The 19,138-nt window shown below is 44.3% G+C and overlaps 1 protein-coding gene and 1 non-coding gene across 2 annotated transcripts; both read left to right on the plus strand.

Annotated features, from left to right (window-relative positions):
* The first annotated feature begins 11,623 nt into the window (after positions 1-11,623).
* LOC149287645 (H/ACA ribonucleoprotein complex subunit DKC1) lies at positions 11,624-18,841 on the plus strand. The gene is made up of 12 exons (XM_089492660.1): positions 11,624-11,639; positions 11,767-11,825; positions 13,749-13,835; positions 14,040-14,131; positions 15,890-16,074; positions 16,747-16,811; positions 17,201-17,327; positions 17,566-17,696; positions 17,888-18,031; positions 18,119-18,239; positions 18,393-18,511; positions 18,734-18,841. The coding sequence occupies exons 1-12, from the start codon at positions 11,624-11,626 to the stop codon at positions 18,839-18,841; spliced, it is 1,254 nt and encodes a 417-aa protein (XP_089348786.1).
* On the plus strand, positions 18,594-18,670 carry LOC149287646 (small nucleolar RNA SNORD83). Its single transcript, XR_016277459.1, has one exon. It is a non-coding gene; the product is annotated as a small nucleolar RNA SNORD83 (small nucleolar RNA).
* Positions 18,842-19,138: the final 297 nt, after the last annotated feature.

The following is a 19,138-nucleotide window of genomic DNA, read 5'->3' on the forward strand; positions in this document are numbered from 1 at the left end:
AGGAATTTCTCCCAAATCATTGCACCCATCACTGCCTTAACCAAGAAAAGCTCAGGCCCCCGTAAATGGCCCTCACAGCTTTCCCCCATCTCAAAGCCGCATTTGCATCCTTACCTATCCTGAAACGTCCTGATTCGACCAAACCGTTTATCTTAGAAGTGGATGCTTCTGAATTAGGAGTAGGGGCTGTGCTGTCTCAAAGACATCCATCTTTCAATAGGATTCATCCATGTGCTTATTTTTCCAGACGTTTTACTCCTGCAGAGCATAATCATGACAGAGAGTTGTTAGCCATCAAATTGGCATTCGAAGAGTGGCGTCACCTCTTGGAGGGTTCCGAAGCTCTTATTGTGGTCTACACGGACCATAAGATCCTCACGTACCTTGAAAATCCCTTTACCCAAGACAAGCTCGGAGTGCATTATTTTTCACCCCCTTCAATTTCAGAATCACGTATTGTCCTGGATCAAAGAACGTGAAAGCAGATGCCCTCTCCCATGAAGGACTCCGATGTAAGAATAACCAACAAACCTATCATTCCCAGAGATCTCATCATAGGTTCTCAATTCCCAAAACCCATGTCACTCCAAGTTCTAGCCAACGCCTGTTCGTTCAGCCTCTGTTCGTTAGACCATTACGCACCCAGTTCCACGCTCTTCCCGTAGCAGGACATCGTGGTATCCACAACACCCTGTTCCTCCTGCAACGGACTTATTGGTGGCCCAGTATGCACAGGGACATCAAAGACTTCATACAGGGCTGTTCAGTCTGCACTCGTCACAAAGTCCCACGTTCCAAAAAGTCCGGGTTGTTGTGTCCCTTCCTGATAGACCGTGGAGCCACATAGCAATGGACTTTATTACAGACCTACCTAGATCCAAGGCCAACACCGTAATCTTAGTGGTGGTCTATTAATTCTCCAAGATGGATCACTTTATCGCTTTACCCAAGTTACCCTCTGCCAAAGAACTCTCTAACATCTTTCTGCGAGACATTGTTCGCGGTCCTCAATTCATCTCTCGTTTTTGGAGGATTCTATGCAAACATCTCGGCGTAGCTACGCATGTCCCATCTGCGTATCATCCTCAATCCAATGGTCAGACCGAACAGACCAACCAAGTCCTCAAACACTACCTCCGCTCCTTCGTATCCGAAGATCACTCTAATTGGACCCAGTTGCTCCTATAATAATTTGTTTCACAAATCTCTAAAGAACTCTCAGTTCTTTGTGGCATACGGTTTTAATCTTTTCATATGGCCCTCTACCCTGACACCATCCAACTTACCTGCTGCAGACTCATTGGCACAGGACATTGTTCACAGATGGCGAACTACTCAACAACGTCTCGCTGATGCCAAACAGAATCAACAGGGCAGCTGATCATCATCGCTCTCTGGTTTTTCACCAAGAATCTTCGTCTGCGTCAGAATTCCAGGACTCTGTTCGGTCTAGGATCAATGACGTGTCCTACAAGCTGGACCTACCCGTCACCATGAAGATCTCTGATTCGTTTCATGTTTCCCAGCTCAAGCCAGCGGTTACCAATAGGTTCTCAGGACCATTCTGAGCCCCAGGGCCAGGAGGAGTATACGGTGCGTCGGATTCTCGATTCTCGTATTCGGAGAGGTCAACTACAATATCTGATTGACTGGAAGAGATATGGTCCGGAGGAGAGACCCTGGGAGCCCGTTTCCAATGTCTACGCTCCGGCCAGGATCCGTGAATTCCACTTACTCTGGCCTTCTAAACCTGGTCCTGGGCGCTCAGCACGCCCCTTGTGGCAGGGGATGGCTTACCTGTAACTACTATGGCCGTAGCAGTCTCCCACCGCCGCACTAGAGCCTCGCGTCACCGTGCCAGCCTGTCAGGCCCCATTCAGGTTGCGGAGCTGCATATCTCTGTTTTTCCCTGCCTTGCCTCAGTTCCCATGTTTTGCTGTGGTCCACCCTGGATTTCCATATGCTCTGTCCTGAACCGCTGTTTCCTGGATTCTAGTTCTGCTCTTTACTTCAGCTCCTGTTTCCTTTATAAGGTGTGTCCCACCCGTTTGTTCTGTTTGTCTCAGTCAGCAGTCTAAAGTATGTCCTTCTTGGTTTTGTGTATAGCTTCAATGTTCAGTTTATTAGTACTTTCGTATGCAGGGTTTAGCGTTAGGACCCACCGTCATTTGAGTACTTTGGCGTAGTGGTTGGCTAAGCATAAGATGTGACGGAATCTCCCATAGTTATCATACAGTCCTAGGCTAGTTCCCTGGTCAGTCTGGGCAGCTCTGTGCTTTGTTATCCTGTCTTGAATCCCCGGTAGACGGGTGTCCTGTCTTGAATCCCCGGTAGAGGGGTGTCCTGTCCTGTTCATGTCGGATCTTGAGTATTCCTTGTCTTCCTCCCTGTTGTGCCCTGTATTATGTATATCTTGTCTGGTTATGCTCCTTGCTCTGTCACCCTTGCTTGCTATGTTTCTCCTGTATTCTGCTTAGCTTCCATACTCTCAGCCTGCAGCATCCTGCACATGATTCCAGTGCTGTCTCATGCCTGCTCCAGGGTGCCTGCAGGATATCTCCAAGTTCTGCTCTGTTCTGTCATCATCTGCTGCTATGTCAGGGCGCTGGTATGTGGCTGCACAACCCTAGATGCCCACCGGGAGAGTGCTGTCGCCCTGCACCAGGCCCTGTCCAACTCCGCTTCTGCACCGTAACTCCTGAACACAATCTTTGGGTGCTCTGGGTCATTACAGTCGTCTGTATGGACCCAGTCCCTGACATAGCCCTCTCATGCACTAACGTGCATGCGCGCGCCACTCTAAAAATGGCCGCCGGAACCTGAAGATGCATGCCACATCAAAGATGGCCGACCAGCATCTGACTGGTACAAATGGTACATTTTCAAGATGGACAAAAGTGGTAAGGGGTGTCCCTCAGGGTTCTGTTCTGGGACCAATTTTATTCAATATATTTATAAATGATCTTGCAATAAGCTTTGAAAGTCATGTTTTGGTGTTTGCAGATGACACTAAACTCTGTAAAGTACCGTATTTGCTCGATTATAAGACAAGGTTTTTTTTCCGAGCAAATGCTCTGAAAAATACCCCTTGTCTTATAATAGAGGTTGTTTTCTAATCAGACCTCAAATAGAGGTCGGACTATGAGACTAAGATCCAGATCCCCCGCAACGCTGCAGGGGACCTGGATCCTCCTGTCTGGTTACCTCAGCTTCCACCGGGGCTTCTATCACCGGAGGTTGTCTACGCGCATACCTTCCTCTGCTGCCAGAGAGGAGAATTCCCAACAGCGCTGCGCGGAATTCTTTTCTCTGGCAGCCGGCGAACGTCAGCTCCATGGATGCGGACAACCCCCGCTACTGCTGGCACTTCCGCCGGGGCTTCTATGACGGGTAGAGTTCCTGGGATATATCTTGTCTCCAGGCAGTATAGAGATGGATCCCAAAAAGGCTACGGCGATACTCAACTGGCCAGCTCCTACAGACCGTAAAGGAATACAGCGGTTCGTCGGCTTCGCAAACTTTTATCGTAAATTAATTCACGATTTCTCACGTACAATACAACCTATCACCACCCTTTCTAAAAAACAAAGATTTATTTGGACCGAGGCGGCCCAAAAGGCCTTTGACTACCTGAAGGAGAGATTCGCCTCGTCTCCTATCCTTCAACTACCAGTTCCACAGAGACCATACACACTCGAAGTCAATGCTTCTCACACCGCTGTAGGTGCTGTCCTCTCCCAGAGACAAGACACCGATGGTCACCCTGTAGCCTTCTTTTCCAGAACGCTCTCACCTGCCGAGACAAATTATTGTATAGGCGAACGTGAACTGTTAGCCATAAAACTAGCACTGGAAGAATGGCGACATTTCCTCGAGGGTACTGTTCACCCCATCACCGTCTTGACGGATCATAAAAATTTGGAGTATGTCCGTTCGGCTAGACACCTGCAACCTCAATCAGCAAGATGGTCACTATCTTTTACCCAGTTTCCACTGCCTATCACCTACCGTCCAGGATCTCATAACATCAAAGCGGAGGCCTTATCCCGGATGTATGAATTAACCTTGTCATCTTCAGGTCAGGACACGATCCTCTCCCCTAACCATTTCCTAGCTGTTACCCACTCAGTATGGGAATCTGTGCATCAACATTCAAGAGACATTAACCCCTCTGAGATTCCCAGGTTGCGATACCAACACGGTTATTACTATCATAACAACCTTGTCTATGTTCCACCCGAGGACCGTCTGCGGATACTACAGTCATTCCAAGACACACCTGCCGCAGGTCATGGAGGTACAAAACAGACCTTCGATTTGATACAACTGTCCTTCTGGTGGCCTGAAGTAAAGGAAGACATTGCATCATTCGTATCCTCCTGTGTTCCCTGTGCCTGCTCCAAAGAGATGCACAAGAAACCCCCGGTCTTCTACAACCTCTGCCGATTCCCTCGAAACCTTGGACCAGTATCACTGTAGATTTCATCACAGACTTACCTCCTTCACACAACCAGTCTACTATAATGGTGGTAGTCGACGCTTCACCAAGATGGAACACTTTATCCCCATCAATCACCTTCCCAATCACCTTCCCTCCGCCGCGGAGACAGCCTCTCTGTTCATTCGAGAGGTCTTTCGTCTACATGGTCTACCTACTGATATAGTATCTGATCGCGGCTCCCAATTCTGGAAGGCATTCTGTGAACAGCTGCATATACAACAGTCTCTTTCCACGGCATTCCACCCTCAGAGAGTACCAACCAGACATTAGAGCAAAACTTACGTTATTTCACTACTTATTTACAGGACGACTGGGATCAGTACTTACCTTTGGCTGAATTTGCCTACAATAATCACCTTCATCGCTCCATCAACATGTCTCCTTTTTATGCCAATTACGGATATCATCCTTCCATGCTCCCCCATACCATGCGTTGTTCCTTCAGTTTCTGAACAAGTCATCAAGCTTACTAAGACATATGATATGCTAAGGGAGACATTAAGAAAGACTCAGCTGCAACACAATTTTTTTGCCGATCAACGTTGTTCCGACACTCCAGCATACCACCCGGGTGATAAGGTTTGGTTGTCAACCAGACACCTACGTCTTGATTGTCCTACAAAGAAGCTGGGTCCAAGATACATAGGACGTTTTCGCATCTCTCGCCTCATATCCCCTTTGGCCGTAGAGCTCGAGCTACCCAGCACTATGTCCATCCATCCCGTTTTTCATATCTCCCTCCTCAAACCATGGACTGCAAATCCATATCCTAATCCTCTAGCTCCAATCATAGTCGATGACGTTGAAGAATACGAGGTCAAGGAAATATTGGACTCTCAACCTTACCATGGACGCTTACAATACTTGATTTGTTGGAAGGGATACGGTCCTGAGGAGGATTCTTGGCAACCAGCCAACGAGGTCCACGCTCCTGATCTTGTCTCTGCTTTTCACCATCACCACCCTGACAGCCCTAGACCTGCTAGAGTCGGAAGGCCTCCCCTCAGGAGGGGGTACTGTCAGGGTCCTCAGCAAAGACCCCAACGAAGCGACTCACCTGAGTACCCGCCAATGGCGGGCACCAGCTCCCACGCCGCTGCCGTCATCACTGCTGCTCCGTCGGCTGCTTCGCTGTCTGTGTATAGACGCGCTCGCCCCCACCTCTCTTTGTGGATTCCTGAATGGAGAAGACGGGGAACGCGCGTCAACAACATTACGCACAGAGGCGAGGGGACCCCTGGTGATAGCTTTCAAAACCAGCACTCAGTATCACTCAGTGCTCAGTTATTGTGCTTAACAGAGCTCTATTGTGTTGCTGCTTATCCCTATTGATTCCTGTTGCTGAACCTTGGCTTTTGTATACCGTTTATGCTGAGTTCTCCGTTCCTGACCCCTTGGCTATTGTCTGCTGTTTATGCTGATTTCTCGATCCTGGACCCTTGGCTATTAAATACCATTTAAGCTGTTTTCTCCAATCCTGACCTTTGGCTACTTATTTCTGGACTTGCTGTGTTACCATCTGCCCTCACCGCTGTGAGGTATCCTGCATACCGGGTTCCACACCCCGAACCCCGACAGCCTGTCTGTTTTATCATTTGGTTATCATGCATCGCCGTGTGCAGACAGAACCCCAGGTATCCCCTGCAATGAGGCTCCTACCCAACCTGATTACCCGGGCCCTGACAGGGGGTGTGACGCGAACGACCTGTACCCCAACTGAGTACTCCTGAAAAATGTTGCTTCCTCCTGCGGGGACACCAACAATTAACCCCTTCACCACCAGACAGAACCAGCGTTGCAGAGAGAAGGGGGGACGTTGCAGCACCGGAGCTGCTTTACCATTGTGGTTAGCCGAAGCTGAGCTAAACCGTGTGGCTATTGTCCTGAAAAGGACAGTAAGGGATCATAGCAGCCCACCCCAAGCAAGTATCAGACAGCACTCATGTTGAGGTGAAAACAGGACTCCGTTTATTTGGAAACACAGGGGTATTTAACCCCTTCAGGACCGGGATTTTGATACTAACGTGTCGGACCGGAGCCGTTTTTGTGTTTTTGCCATGTCTTTCTTCAACTGTAATTTCTCTCTTATCAATTGGTGCACCCACACAAATCATATATTGTTTTTTTCAGCACAAGTAGGGCTTTCATTTGAAACCATATTAAGCTGGGTAGTACATTGTTTTGTTTGAAATAAACTGGAAAAACTGGGGAAAAAATGAAAAAAACGCATTCTTTTACAGTTTTGTATACATACAAATTGTACACACATTGAACCAATGGGAAAAAATTATCCCAAATATATTCATTAAGTTGTCCTGATTTGGAAACCACCCAACATGGCCAGGATTTTTATCTATTTTGACCAGTATAGGGCAAATATTGCAAGGCATGCATCACGTTTTTGAAATGTAATTTTCTTCAAATTTGGCATGGCTGCAATAGTTGTCACAGATACTGATTATCCCCCCAAAATTATATGTTTATGAAAAGTAGATAAGTCAAGGTGTACAACTAGGGTCATTTTGACACTTTTCAAACAGGGATTTTATCGCCAATTGCTGCCAAATTTTGAGGTATTTTTATTTTTTGGGGTTTTTTGCATATGTTGCAATGTTGCAATGTTGCTTTAGATTTTATATTATATTTTGTATAGAATATGTGCAACTGCAGAAAAATTGTGTTCACCAACATCCCCCGGTTTCAACAAGGCCTCACATGCATGGTTCATGCATTTTTTGAGGAAGCTATGAGGGCAAAACTGGAACATGCGCATTTTCGTTTTCACATTTGGAATTTTCAGAAATTGGTTTCCTGGGCCCATATCCCATTTGGGACATTTTGGAAGCCCCCCGCTGTAAATTACCCCATAAAAGTATATATTTATGAACAGTAGACAAGTCAAGGTGTTCAACTAGGGTAGTTTTGACAGTTTTCAGCTAGCCATTTCTTCACTGATGTCTGCCAAACTTTTTTAACGCATACATTTCAATGTTGCACTGAATTTCTTGCATACCATAAGTGCATCAGTGGAAGAAAACACCACATTTTGTTCACCAAGATCCCCTGATTCCAACAAGACCTCACATGCATGGTTCATGCATTTTTTGAGGAAGCTATGAGGGCAAAACTGGAACATGTGGATTTACATTTTTTTTTTTATATTTTTTTTTCATCAGATTACTTGTAAGTGACAGGTTTAGGCCGCTGACATCAATCAGGGAGACCGATCAATAATCAGCGACTTAAAATGTCACCGACAAGTGATCAGGTAATAATTATGATTATTTCATTTATTAATAATTTGTGTTTTTTCATAATTACCCTAGATGACCCCTCTCTCTTTGTAGAGCAGGGTCATCCGTGGGCTGCCATAATGATCCGATCACTCCTATTGGCCAGGAGCGATCTGATCAGCCCAGCCCAGCATTTGACCTGGAAGCACCCTGGACTTTCAGGTCAGTGCTGTTATTTTTTTTTATTATTATTATTTTATTAATTTTTTAAAATTTATTTTTTAATTTTTATTTTTTTATTATTATTATAATTTTTTACATTTTTTTTTAACTCTTTCAATGCTGATGCTCCATTGAAGCACAGCATTGACTGATATTTAGTCCCCACAAGCTTGTGGGGACTAATATTAACCCCTGCAATGCTGCGATGAGGGTCATACACAATCGCAGCATTGAAGGGGTTAATTGAGGAAGAGGGGGGTAGGGGTTAACTGAGGAAGGGTGGGGGGGTCTGGTCTCCACACTCATGTGGAGACCAAAGAACCCTGTCTCCCTGTCCCTGAGGCTGCCTCTGGCAGCTGGGACACAATCTCCAATAGACTGGAGATTGTAGGGGAGGAGTCTCTCTGATCAGTCCTACAGGACTGATCAGAGGACTTCTGGGGGGTCGTTTTTGCTGTTGCTGGTCTGCCCGGCAGGCAGACCACCAGCAGCAGAGCCCCCTACAAAACGGGAATTAACCCCTTCAATGCCGCGATCGCTGCATTGAAGGGGTTAACGCTGCACTGACACTCTCATGGAGCGATCAGGCAGCAGGGGGGTGTTGGATCAGGTCCCCACACTTGTGTGGGGACCCATTCAACACCCCCCCCCTTCCCTGAAGCTGCCTGTGGCAGCTGAAACCGCGATTGCAGATTTTTCTGCAATCGCTGTTTCTGCCTTCTGGGCAGACAGCAGCAGCAGCGCCCCCACAATCACCGCGATTGTGGTGATGTGGGGGCGTTTTTTGGAGGAGACGTACCTGGTACGTTCCGGTCTACCGGTGACTGTTAACCAGGAAGTACCAGGTACGTCCCGGTACTGAAGGGGTTAAACCGTACAAGGGGTTGATTTACATCCAATAGACACAAGGTTCTTCATCCGGCCCTCCTTTGCACACGGCTCTGTATTTGCATTCAGCCCACCTCAGCCCAGTAAGGGGTCTCTATTGTATACAGAGTGGACCAAGAGATCTCCTTAATTATCTGTTATTGTTTTCTGTATTGTTATTATCATTTTCCTGTTTCTGTACCAGAATTGTCTACTACCCTTTTTCTGTCTGTCTATGCTTTATGGCCTAGGAATGCCCTTACTGGGAGTTGCAGCATTTTTGTCCACTATCTCCTATATCTGCCCTCTTACTGCCCCTGTCCACTTTAACACTATTTAACACTCTCTATTACAGCCCTCACAACCTGCAATACCCACCTTCATGTTCTCCACGATCAACTGGTTTTTCGCCTGCCTCGGTGCCTTTGTATGGAAGTCTATGGACCTTTCTGCTGTGGCTCTGCACCTGTACTGTTCCTGGTTCCCTGCTTTGTGTCCTGATCAAGTGGACTCCCTGCTTTGTGTCCTTCCCAGTGGACTCCCTGCTTTGTGTCCTTCCAAGTGGGCTGTGTGCCTTTCGTACCCTTCCAAGCGGGCTGTGTGCCTTTCGTGCCCTTCCAAGCGGGCTCCCTGCCAAAAGTCTTATTCAAGGTATTTTATTTTGCCATACGTCCGGTTTCTTGCTTAGACTGTATTACCCTTATTTGCTGGTCCTGTTATATACATAAAATACAATGCATTACCCGGATTTCTGCTTGTGATGTCTTTGTTTGCATAATCATGCACCGTGGGTTACAGACTGAACCCCAAGTATCCCTTGCGCATTGGCTCCTACCCGACCTGATCACCCGAGTCCTGACACTCCTCTACAGTCTATCCTAAATGCCGCTGCTAGGCTCATCTTCCTTTTCTGCTTCCCCCCTCTGTGAAACCCTCCACTGGCTCCCAATTACCTTTAGAATTAAATTTAAGATCCTGGTACTGACATATAAGGCCATCCATAATACTGATCCTCCGTACATTTCTGACCTCATTAGCAAATACTCTCCTGCTCGATCCCTATGTTCTTCCCATGGGCTAAGGCGGAGAGCCTAAGGTAGGGATCCTTGGGAGTAGATTCCAATGATATGGGGCAGCTCGAGTGAAATCTTGTAGATGGGAAAAGGAAGATGTCTGCATGTTTCCTGAAACTCAATCTCTCCAAAACCGAACTTCTCATCTTCCCTCCCTCCAACGTTAAGATTTCCCCATCAGTTTCCCTCAATGTTAATGGTGCCATCATCTCCCCGTCTCTTCATGCCTGCTGTCTTGGTGTTACCCTTGCTCCAACCTGTCGTTCATCCCCCACATTCAGTCTCTCTCTAAAATCTGTCTCCATCTTAAAAACATTGCCCGCATCCGTCTCTTTCTAACACAGGATGCCACTTAGGACCTCATCAATGCCCTTATTATCTCCCACCTTGATTATTGTAACTCTGTCTTAGCTGGTCTCCCTCTTAACCGTCTCACCCCTCTGCAATCCACCATGAATGCTGCTGCCAGACTTATCTTCTTATCGCTTCACTAACACCTCTCCGCAGTTATGGTTGATGGGGTGTTTAGGGTTAATTTAGGGGCAGTTATGGTTGATGGGGTGTTTAGGGTTAATTTAGGGGCAGTTATGGTTGATGGGGTGTTAAGGGTTAATTTAATGCTGATGATTGAAAGTTAATTTAATTAATTTAATAAAGTTAACTGAAGGTGCAGTTAGAGGTGGGCAAACTAAGGGGAAACTAAATCCTGGGGCAGTGAAGATTATTAATGTATTTATTTATAAAGTATGGTATCAGTGATATTTTCTGTAAGATTCGAATCTCTGTAAGATCCGGATCCCTGTAAGATTCGAATCATTTGAATCTTTGAACGACTCTCTGAGTCATCGTTCCTCTGTCAATTAATGAGCTGTAACTTGATGACTAGAGTAGGTTCAGGTTACAACTGCACGATTCACAGACTGAACTGCTACAAATTAATCGCTCAGTTCATCCGGATCACTAAAAAGAATCGGATCAAATGAACGATCCGGACATCACTAATGACCATGGCTCTGGAACTGAATTCTAAAAAAATTAAAACATGTAGAATATGCATTTGGTGTTAACATTCCATGGAGGAATATAAGACATAAAGGGGACATTGAGGAATATAAAGCAAGTGGCATGGAGGATAGAAGACATTAATGGGGAAAGGCATGCCTTTCCTTTGTTCCTCCAGAGTGAACCAAAAGTATTTTCCAGGAATTGCGGGTAAGCAAAAGGATGCAAAAATATTGAAATATTGAAGTTAAACATACATGTAATCCCTCACTTTATAAAGGTGTGTGCATCTGATCGTAGTGCTCTTAAAAAATGGTCACACACAAAAAAACATTAGGGCGTCGCTATTTACTACAATTCAAGTAGTTTGCATTACCGTTCCTTTTGATCGGACTACTTTTTCAGCGCGCAGAATCGTGTGTGTCTATATAACGACTGCACAAGTTAACATTATTACATATAACAAATAGCATGCTAGATTCATTATATTGACTGATTCAATAAGGAAAAAGCACGCTGTCTTATTGAATTGTCTATCAATACAAATAAAAACGAACCACGTTGCAGCTACCTAACTTCCCCACTCACTATCGAACGCTTCGTTTTCATTACGTCACTGCGTTACCGGATAGGGTAGGGTTTCTCAACTGGCCCTCCTACTTTCTATTTCCTTTTACAGAAACAAGCCATCTTTCTCATTCACCGCGTGGAGGCTGGGGGGTAGCATGGCGGAGGTGGAGGGTTAGTATTGCCCGTACAAAGTCTCAATTTCCTTATGTTTTTTTAGCTATTGAAGCAGCGGGTTTTTTTTATTTATAACTTTCCTTATTCGTTAAAGATGTACGTTTTTGAATTTCATTTTCCCCAGGTTTCAAGAAAAAGCCCAAGAAACGTCGTAGTCATGTGCTCGGGTCTGAAGAAGTAGCAGTAAGTACGACCTTGCACATATAGCAATGTTTGGCACTCGATGCTTAAGCTCTTAATCCCCCTTTTTTTTTTTTTTCTTCCTCTCTCTTTTTCCATGCGTTGCAGCGTTCCTGTATTAGCACCTTATTGCGTACGGTTGTTTTATTTTTTAAAATAAACGCTGGTGGGCCCCGTATTAACTTTCTTTACTGAGGGCACTTTGTGCCCAAAAACAGCATTTTTGTGTTTACAATATGTTAAGCTATGATTTCCCATTTTAATTTAATGTATTCATACAAATCTATACCGACTCTTTTAAGGGCTAGTTGTGTGTTTTGGTGATTTTAAGATGGGTAATCCAATTTTTAGCATATTTCTGGAAGGTCGACTATTTCATCGGGAGCTTTTAGGCTTCACAGCCATGTGGCCAGCACCAAATACTTGCGTGTTTTGACAAGCTATATTTTATATTTACTCCTAGACAAATCACCAAAATTCATTAAAATGTGCCTCAAGATGAAAGAAATGGCACACACTTTGAATTTTTTTTTTTTTAATCCAGTGCATAGTGTGACATGCTCATTTTGCAGCATAGTGCTTGTTAGGTACATAGAAAATAAAGGGTTAAAGCACACAATGTACCGTTCACTGTTTCAATAAAAACTAGGGGTTGGCTGGGCAGGGGGTGATTCCTTCCCCCAAGGCTGGTCCAAAAATCTTTAGAAAGGGCCAGCCTAATCTGAGCCAGCCAGGGGAGGTAGGAATGCAGCGGGGTCATGTTGCATAGTAAATGTTTGCTACTTATCTGGGGTTGGTGCCTGGGGCCACTTTTAATCCTCCAATGTGGGGAGTGGATGTTTGCCAGCAAGGGCCTACAGCATTTTTCCCCCTTGTTTGCCATATGTATAATCACTGTTATCCTTTTTAATGTATGTTTACAAATCTATGGTGCTGTGGTATTTGCTTCTATCAATATTCTCTTGCACACATTTAAATGTATAAGATCATCAAGCTAATTTTAATATAAGACAATGTGTGTAAACACCAAATGCAGTATTTAAATAATTTGATAAACTCATTACCTTGAATTAATATAACCATATTACCCATATGGAAAAAGTAATTGCCTCCTGTAACCGATCTCGGTACCCTAAATCCACTAAAGTCTGCTTTCTCCGCTAAAATCAGGAGCTCCGTTTAACGAGGAACACACAGGTATATAAAACCGTAAGGGTGTAATTTACAGACTATAGTCACAGCAAAACACACAATTCTCAATCGGGCCATCCTTTGCACACTACTCAGTATTTGCATTGTGCCCACCTCAGACCAGTAGGGCATTGCTATTGTAGTCTGTAGGGGAAGATGGTAAACACTAGAGGTTCCTGGACTTCCAGCTGAAACCTGTTTAAAACTGATCAGTGTCAGTTCTTGGTCCAAATACTGGACATAGAGGTCCTGTAAGGGCTGACCTGGTGGGGAGTAGCACACCACACGTAACCTCTAGTAACCGGGGAAACATGGCACTCTGTACCAGGAGGAAGTAGTGGTCCCTCTTGTACCCCCCCCAAAAAAAACCTTCCAAGGCCAGGTCCCTAATCTGTAGGGAAGAGGCTGTCCCTCCAGGAGCCCAGCACATGGAGGCTTCCGTGACACCCCTAAACCTAATAACTGATTGTGCCACCTTTGGCGGAAACAACTCCAAATATGAGTCTTACATTGCTGTGTTGGTTTTTGGTTTGCCATTAGGTGTAATTTTGTTATCCGAACTATGCAAGTTGCAAGCATTCTTTGATCGTTGTTTTGTGTGTAACCATGTAATTAACACGACCATGGTGTGCATGGTGCTTCTGAATATGGGGGTCCAGCATAGCCTATATAATTAAGGTTAGATAAAACAATATATATTAACCAATGTACTCTGCGTCCTTTTTTATTTTATAGGATATACAACATGAAGGAGATTTTCTAATTCAACCAGAATCAAAAGTGGCTCAACTGGATACATCTCAGTGGCCTCTTTTGTTAAAGGTCTGTTTCTGTGTATTTAACGTTGGATATGTTCTCTGAAACTTAATGTAATTTAGTATTTTTTATTTTTTTTTTCTGCTTATACTTCCATTTGTTCAGTTAAACTACACTTGGTGTAAATTGTTTTGGCTCTGTACATGGATATCTAGATGTGTGTGTGTGTGTATATATTATGATCTCTAGCTACCTTTTTTGTTTGGGCAGAATTTCGATAAATTGAATATTCGGACGGCTCACTATACTCCTATTCCTTCTGGCTCAAATCCTTTGAAGAGGGACATTGCAGAATATATTAAGTAGGTGTCTTTAAGAAAATGTGAGAGCACTCATGTCTGATATTTAATAAAGTTGCTAACTTTCAGTGTATTAGCCTAAATCTTAAATTGTTAAGATACAACTAAAACCTGACCGGGCATAATAGTTCAAAGGGACACACCAGCCGTTGTATGCAGATCATATAAATTTGTGCAGAGCTCCCCTAGCTATTTGCCGTGCAATGGCTCAGCAGATATGGTGGGAGTTCTAGCAAGACTCTTGTCTGCATGTGTTGAAAAGGCTTCTGTTTAGCCTTGCTGCCGATTAAAGTATAACAAATGCATGGGGACAAAAGTTAAAATAGTCCTGAACAAAGGGGTTCGGTATATCCTAGAGCAGTGATGACAAACCTTTTTGTGCCCAAACTGAAAAAAATAAGTCGTTTTGGTTTGCAAAGTGCCAACACTGCAATTAAACCTGAATAACGAGGTTTTAGTTTAGAAAAAACAATTCGTACAGTTCGTACACTTACTTGATTTGCTGGAATCGGTGTGGGGTCAGTCCCCAGTCGCTCCTGTGATGTCCGTGTGTCAGGTGATATCCCACGCAGGTGCGTCAGATGTTTGAGCGGGGGTGTGGCCAGGGGAGGGCTGGAAGCCTAAGGCCTGGGGGCAAGTCAAGTGAAGTGGCTCCGCCCCCTCGCACTCACCTTTCACCCCTCACGCTGCTCCCATCAGACTGCTGGAAAACTTATCTAAACGGCCGCTGGGTGCTGATGCCGCCGGCCGGAGCTACTTTAATCCTTTTTTTTTTATTATTATTTATTTAATATGCCAGATCGGCTTGCCATATTAAAAATAAAGTATTAAAGTAGCGCCGGCCGGCAGCATCAGCACCCAGCGGCCGTTTAAATTCGATTTCCAACAATCTGATGGCCGCATAGTGATGGGAGCAGCGAGGGGGCGGAGCTTTCACCCCTCACACTGCTCCCATCACTTGGCGGCCATCGCATACGGCCGCTGGGTGCTGATGCCGCCAGCCGGCGCTGCTTTAATACTATTTTTTTTTTATTATTATTTTCATTTAATAGCCAATCCGGCTTGCCATATTAAATTTTTAAAAAAGTATTAAAGTAGCGCTGGCCGGCAGCATCAGCACCCAGCGGCCGATTAGATTTCGGGCGGCCTGGGGGGCAATTGCCCCCCCCCGGCCCACCCCTGGGCGTGGCTTCAGTGTTCTCTGGGGAGAACTGTGGGAGATGTAGTCCCCGGGAGCCGACGCCGTGACTACAGTGTATTACTGTAGTCACGGCGTGCCAACAGCGGCACGCGTGCCACGCGTCCGCCATCACTGCAGAGCAAACATGATCAGAGTGTCACTTGAGTGTATGTGAATAGTGTTATGCTTGTCTGCTTTTTGTAACAGCTTTCATGCTTGCATCAGATCAGACAGAAAGTGATGACAGCCTGATCTCCCGTGCAGCGTCAGGGATGTGTCCCTGCCGCTGCAAGAAGGGCAGGACGTACCGGTACATCCATAGGGGATTCTTGGGAGGCTTTTTTTTTTTTTTTTTTTTTTTGACGTACCGGTACGTCCATAGGGCACTGAAGGGGTTAAATATGATCCTAGAGGGAGAGGGGTGCGTATGACTAAACTTTCAGATGCGTGTAGTTTTGTGTGACTCGGTCCCCAGTAAAACCAAATCCTGCTTCACTCGCCCAACCCTTAGCAACACTGCCCATTTAGTGCTAACAGGTATTGGGTTAGATTGGATTAACAATTTATGTAATTGTTTGTAGGACAGGGTTCATTAACCTCGATAAACCAGCTAACCCTTCTTCTCATGAAGTGGTGGCATGGATCAGACGTATACTACGTGTGGAAAAAACTGGTCATAGTGGAACGCTGGATCCAAAAGTGACTGGCTGTCTCATTGTATGTATTGATCGAGCTACGCGCCTTGTGAAGTCTCAGCAAAGTGCTGGTAAGTTTTTAGGCATTACCATGGCACTTGATAAATCCGAACCATTTAACCCATCTTGTCTCCGTTCTTCCTGAGGTAAAACTCGGATCTTAATTAGTCCTTTGTCTGTCTTGGATTAAGGGTTGCTCTATAGAACCATTTACAAATAAAAGCCCATAATCTCCTCTTTCCTCTAAACTATGCATATTGAGTTCCCATCGTCTTCCCTGATAAAATACCTCTCCTCAGACAGAATTTTTTTTCTATCCCAATTGTATTTTGCATTTATCAACATTCAGCAACTGTCACATGGTTTACTTGAGTCATTTGCCTTTCACCATGAATGTGTACCGTGGTAATACATTTTATTAGCAATATATGGTTACTAGTGCTGATCCCTGGGGTACCCCACTACTGAGAACATCCTCTGAATATACACAATTGGCTACAACATTCTGTCTCCTTCCAGTCAACTGTTAACATCCAAACAATGCATTGCTGTCTACAGCTCCTTCTTGCTCTTTTAGTTACCCATTAAAAAACAGGCTAGTTAGACATATATTCCTGTAGTAAACCTGTGCTGTTTCTGATCTAGCAAACTGTTTACTTCAAAATATTTAAGTGGTTTACCTGTCACCTGCCTACCTATTTGTCTCTAACGTTTTGCAACACCATCTGATCTGTCCACTTAAGGTAAAGAATACGTTGGCATTGTAAGGTTGCACAATGCATTGGAAAATGACCTGCAGCTGTCACGGGTAAGTTACCATCTTCTGTCTGCATTCCCAGTAATCCTTCATGTCTGATCGGTTTCTCCAATGTGGCATGATGACACAGTTTATCCATTCTCTGATCACATGGCAGTTTCCTGAAGCAATCTGGTTCCAGTTGGGCACTGGTTGTTTATTTTTATACTTAAACTGACTGCAATGTGTCCTGCGTTGTGGTCAGCATGGAGTGTAAAAAAACAGGAGTTGTCTAGTGGTAAAGATGAAGATGCACTGTCTGAACCCACAGAACCTTTCTGCTTATACTGGAACTAATAAGCTATTGGTATGTTGGATGTGACCTCACTTTATTAAAGTGCTTATTAATATACAGAGAGAACTTCCAAATGCGATGTCAATACTTATTTTTGGTACTTTAGGCTCTGGAAACTCTCACTGGCGCTCTGTTCCAGCGCCCACCCCTGATTGCAGCTGTAAAGAGGCAACTTCGAGTAAGAACAATCTATGAAAGCAAACTTATAGAATATGATCCTGAGCGTCGGCTTGGTGAGGCTAATGCATATTTTAATTTCTTCACTAAATTTAGAATCTGGGAGTCTGAAGTTTTGTTTACAAAATGTAGGTAATGCACTTGAGATCAGCCCTGCCCCTTGTGTTACCCTATCCTTGTGATTAGATTTCATGGTGGGAGCATTTTTGTCCATTACCCCTAATGTGCATCTATTTATAACCTACCTAGTCTTGGTGTTTTCTAATCAAATCTGAACACTACACTATTTTTCAGGTATATTCTGGGTGAGCTGTGAAGCTGGTACCTATATCCGCACCTTATGTGTTCACCTTGGTTTGTTGCTGGGAGTTGGAGGTCAAATGCAAGAGCTACGCCGTGTTCGTTCAGGAGTCCTGGGAGAGAAGGTAATATGTTTAACTTCCCATTAACCCAAATGTGTTGAGTTCAGTCTGTGGCCTCTCTCCCCAGGCTGGTAATTACCTTTTGGGACAGTAATAAGCTTGCAGGCATAGAGCACCTATACTCTAACCTGCTGCTGACATTAAAGTGCTGTTTCCTTATTAAATATGTTTTAAAACAGTTTTTTTTCCCGTAGGACAATCTTGTCACCATGCATGATGTCCTGGATGCTCAGTGGCAATTTGACAACAATAAGGATGAAACGTACCTCCGTAGAGTGATCTTCCCACTGGAAAAACTTCTAGTGTCACACAAGAGATTGGTCATGAAAGATAGTGCTGTGAGAATCAACAGTATATAATTAGGAAGTATTTGATTGCTAGGGTTAAATGAGTGGCAAGTAGTAATAACTTGTTTAATGCTGCAGGTTAATGCAATTTGTTATGGAGCGAAAATCATGCTGCCTGGACTCTTGAGATATGAAGATGGCATTGAATTAAATCAGGATGTTGTTGTTGTGACAACAAAGGGCGAGGCTATCTGTATAGGTGAGTTGTATACTAGTTTAGCTTTTTAATTTACTGAACTTGATCTGAGCATAGTTCAAAACTAGCAGGTAAGGATTAATTGTTAAAAAATTAACAAGTTTAATTTCTATTGGCATAATCACAGAATTTAAAGCTATTTAATCTTTCTTGCAGCTACTGCTTTGATGACCACGGCTGTGATATCTACCTGTGACCATGGCATTGTTGCAAAAATAAAGCGTGTTATTATGGAAAGGGACACTTACCCCCGTAAGTGGGGTCTTGGACCTAAGGTGAGAACTGTCGAGGAAGTCAATCTTATCTGATATACCTTTAAAAATGGATTGCACACATGGTAACCTATTAAGTAGTTGAGCCATATGATGATATGTTCTTGTCATGAGCATTTGTTGTGATGCTGACTTAAATCTATCACCCTATAACTGATGGCTTTGCAGTAGCTTTGTGAATGTTATCGTACTTCTATCCCTTTTTGAGCCTATTAATGTCCTTAGGCCAGTCAAAAGAAGATGATGATTCAGAAAGGACTTTTGGACAAGCATGGCAAACCCAACAACAACACGCCAGAAAGCTGGAAGCAGGGATACAGGGATTACAGGTAGATTTATTTTAAACATTAAGAGTTAACTTAAATCGCCATATTTTGTAACACTGTTCTCGTTTTTAGTGCTCATCAGAAAGTTCAGCTCCAGGAGGACCAGCTTAAGGTATGTTGGCCCCCTTTCTTTTATGCAGGTAGTTATCCTTCTTGCCTGCCTATATTTTTTGGGGGAGTTATCCTGCTACATAAAATGGCTGCACTCGCAGGACTGCTAGTATTGGTTTTGTATCTGCTTATTAGCAGATTACGTTCTTAATAGGCTTTTCTCCTAGGGGAAACAAATGACGGACATGGACAG

Source organism: Sceloporus occidentalis, unplaced genomic scaffold (assembly GCF_023333645.1).
Source record: "Sceloporus occidentalis isolate IW3139 unplaced genomic scaffold, rSceOcc1.0.p SCAF_58, whole genome shotgun sequence".
NCBI classification, from domain to species: Eukaryota; Metazoa; Chordata; class Lepidosauria; order Squamata; family Phrynosomatidae; genus Sceloporus; species Sceloporus occidentalis.

Coding starts and splice junctions, on each gene's coding strand:
- LOC149287645 (XM_089492660.1), top strand. Junction 11,826..13,748: donor TCGGGTCTGAAGAAGTAGCA/GTAAGTACGACC, acceptor TTTATTTTATAG/GATATACAACATGAAGGAGA. Junction 18,032..18,118: donor TGGTCATGAAAGATAGTGCT/GTGAGAATCAAC, acceptor TTAATGCTGCAG/GTTAATGCAATTTGTTATGG.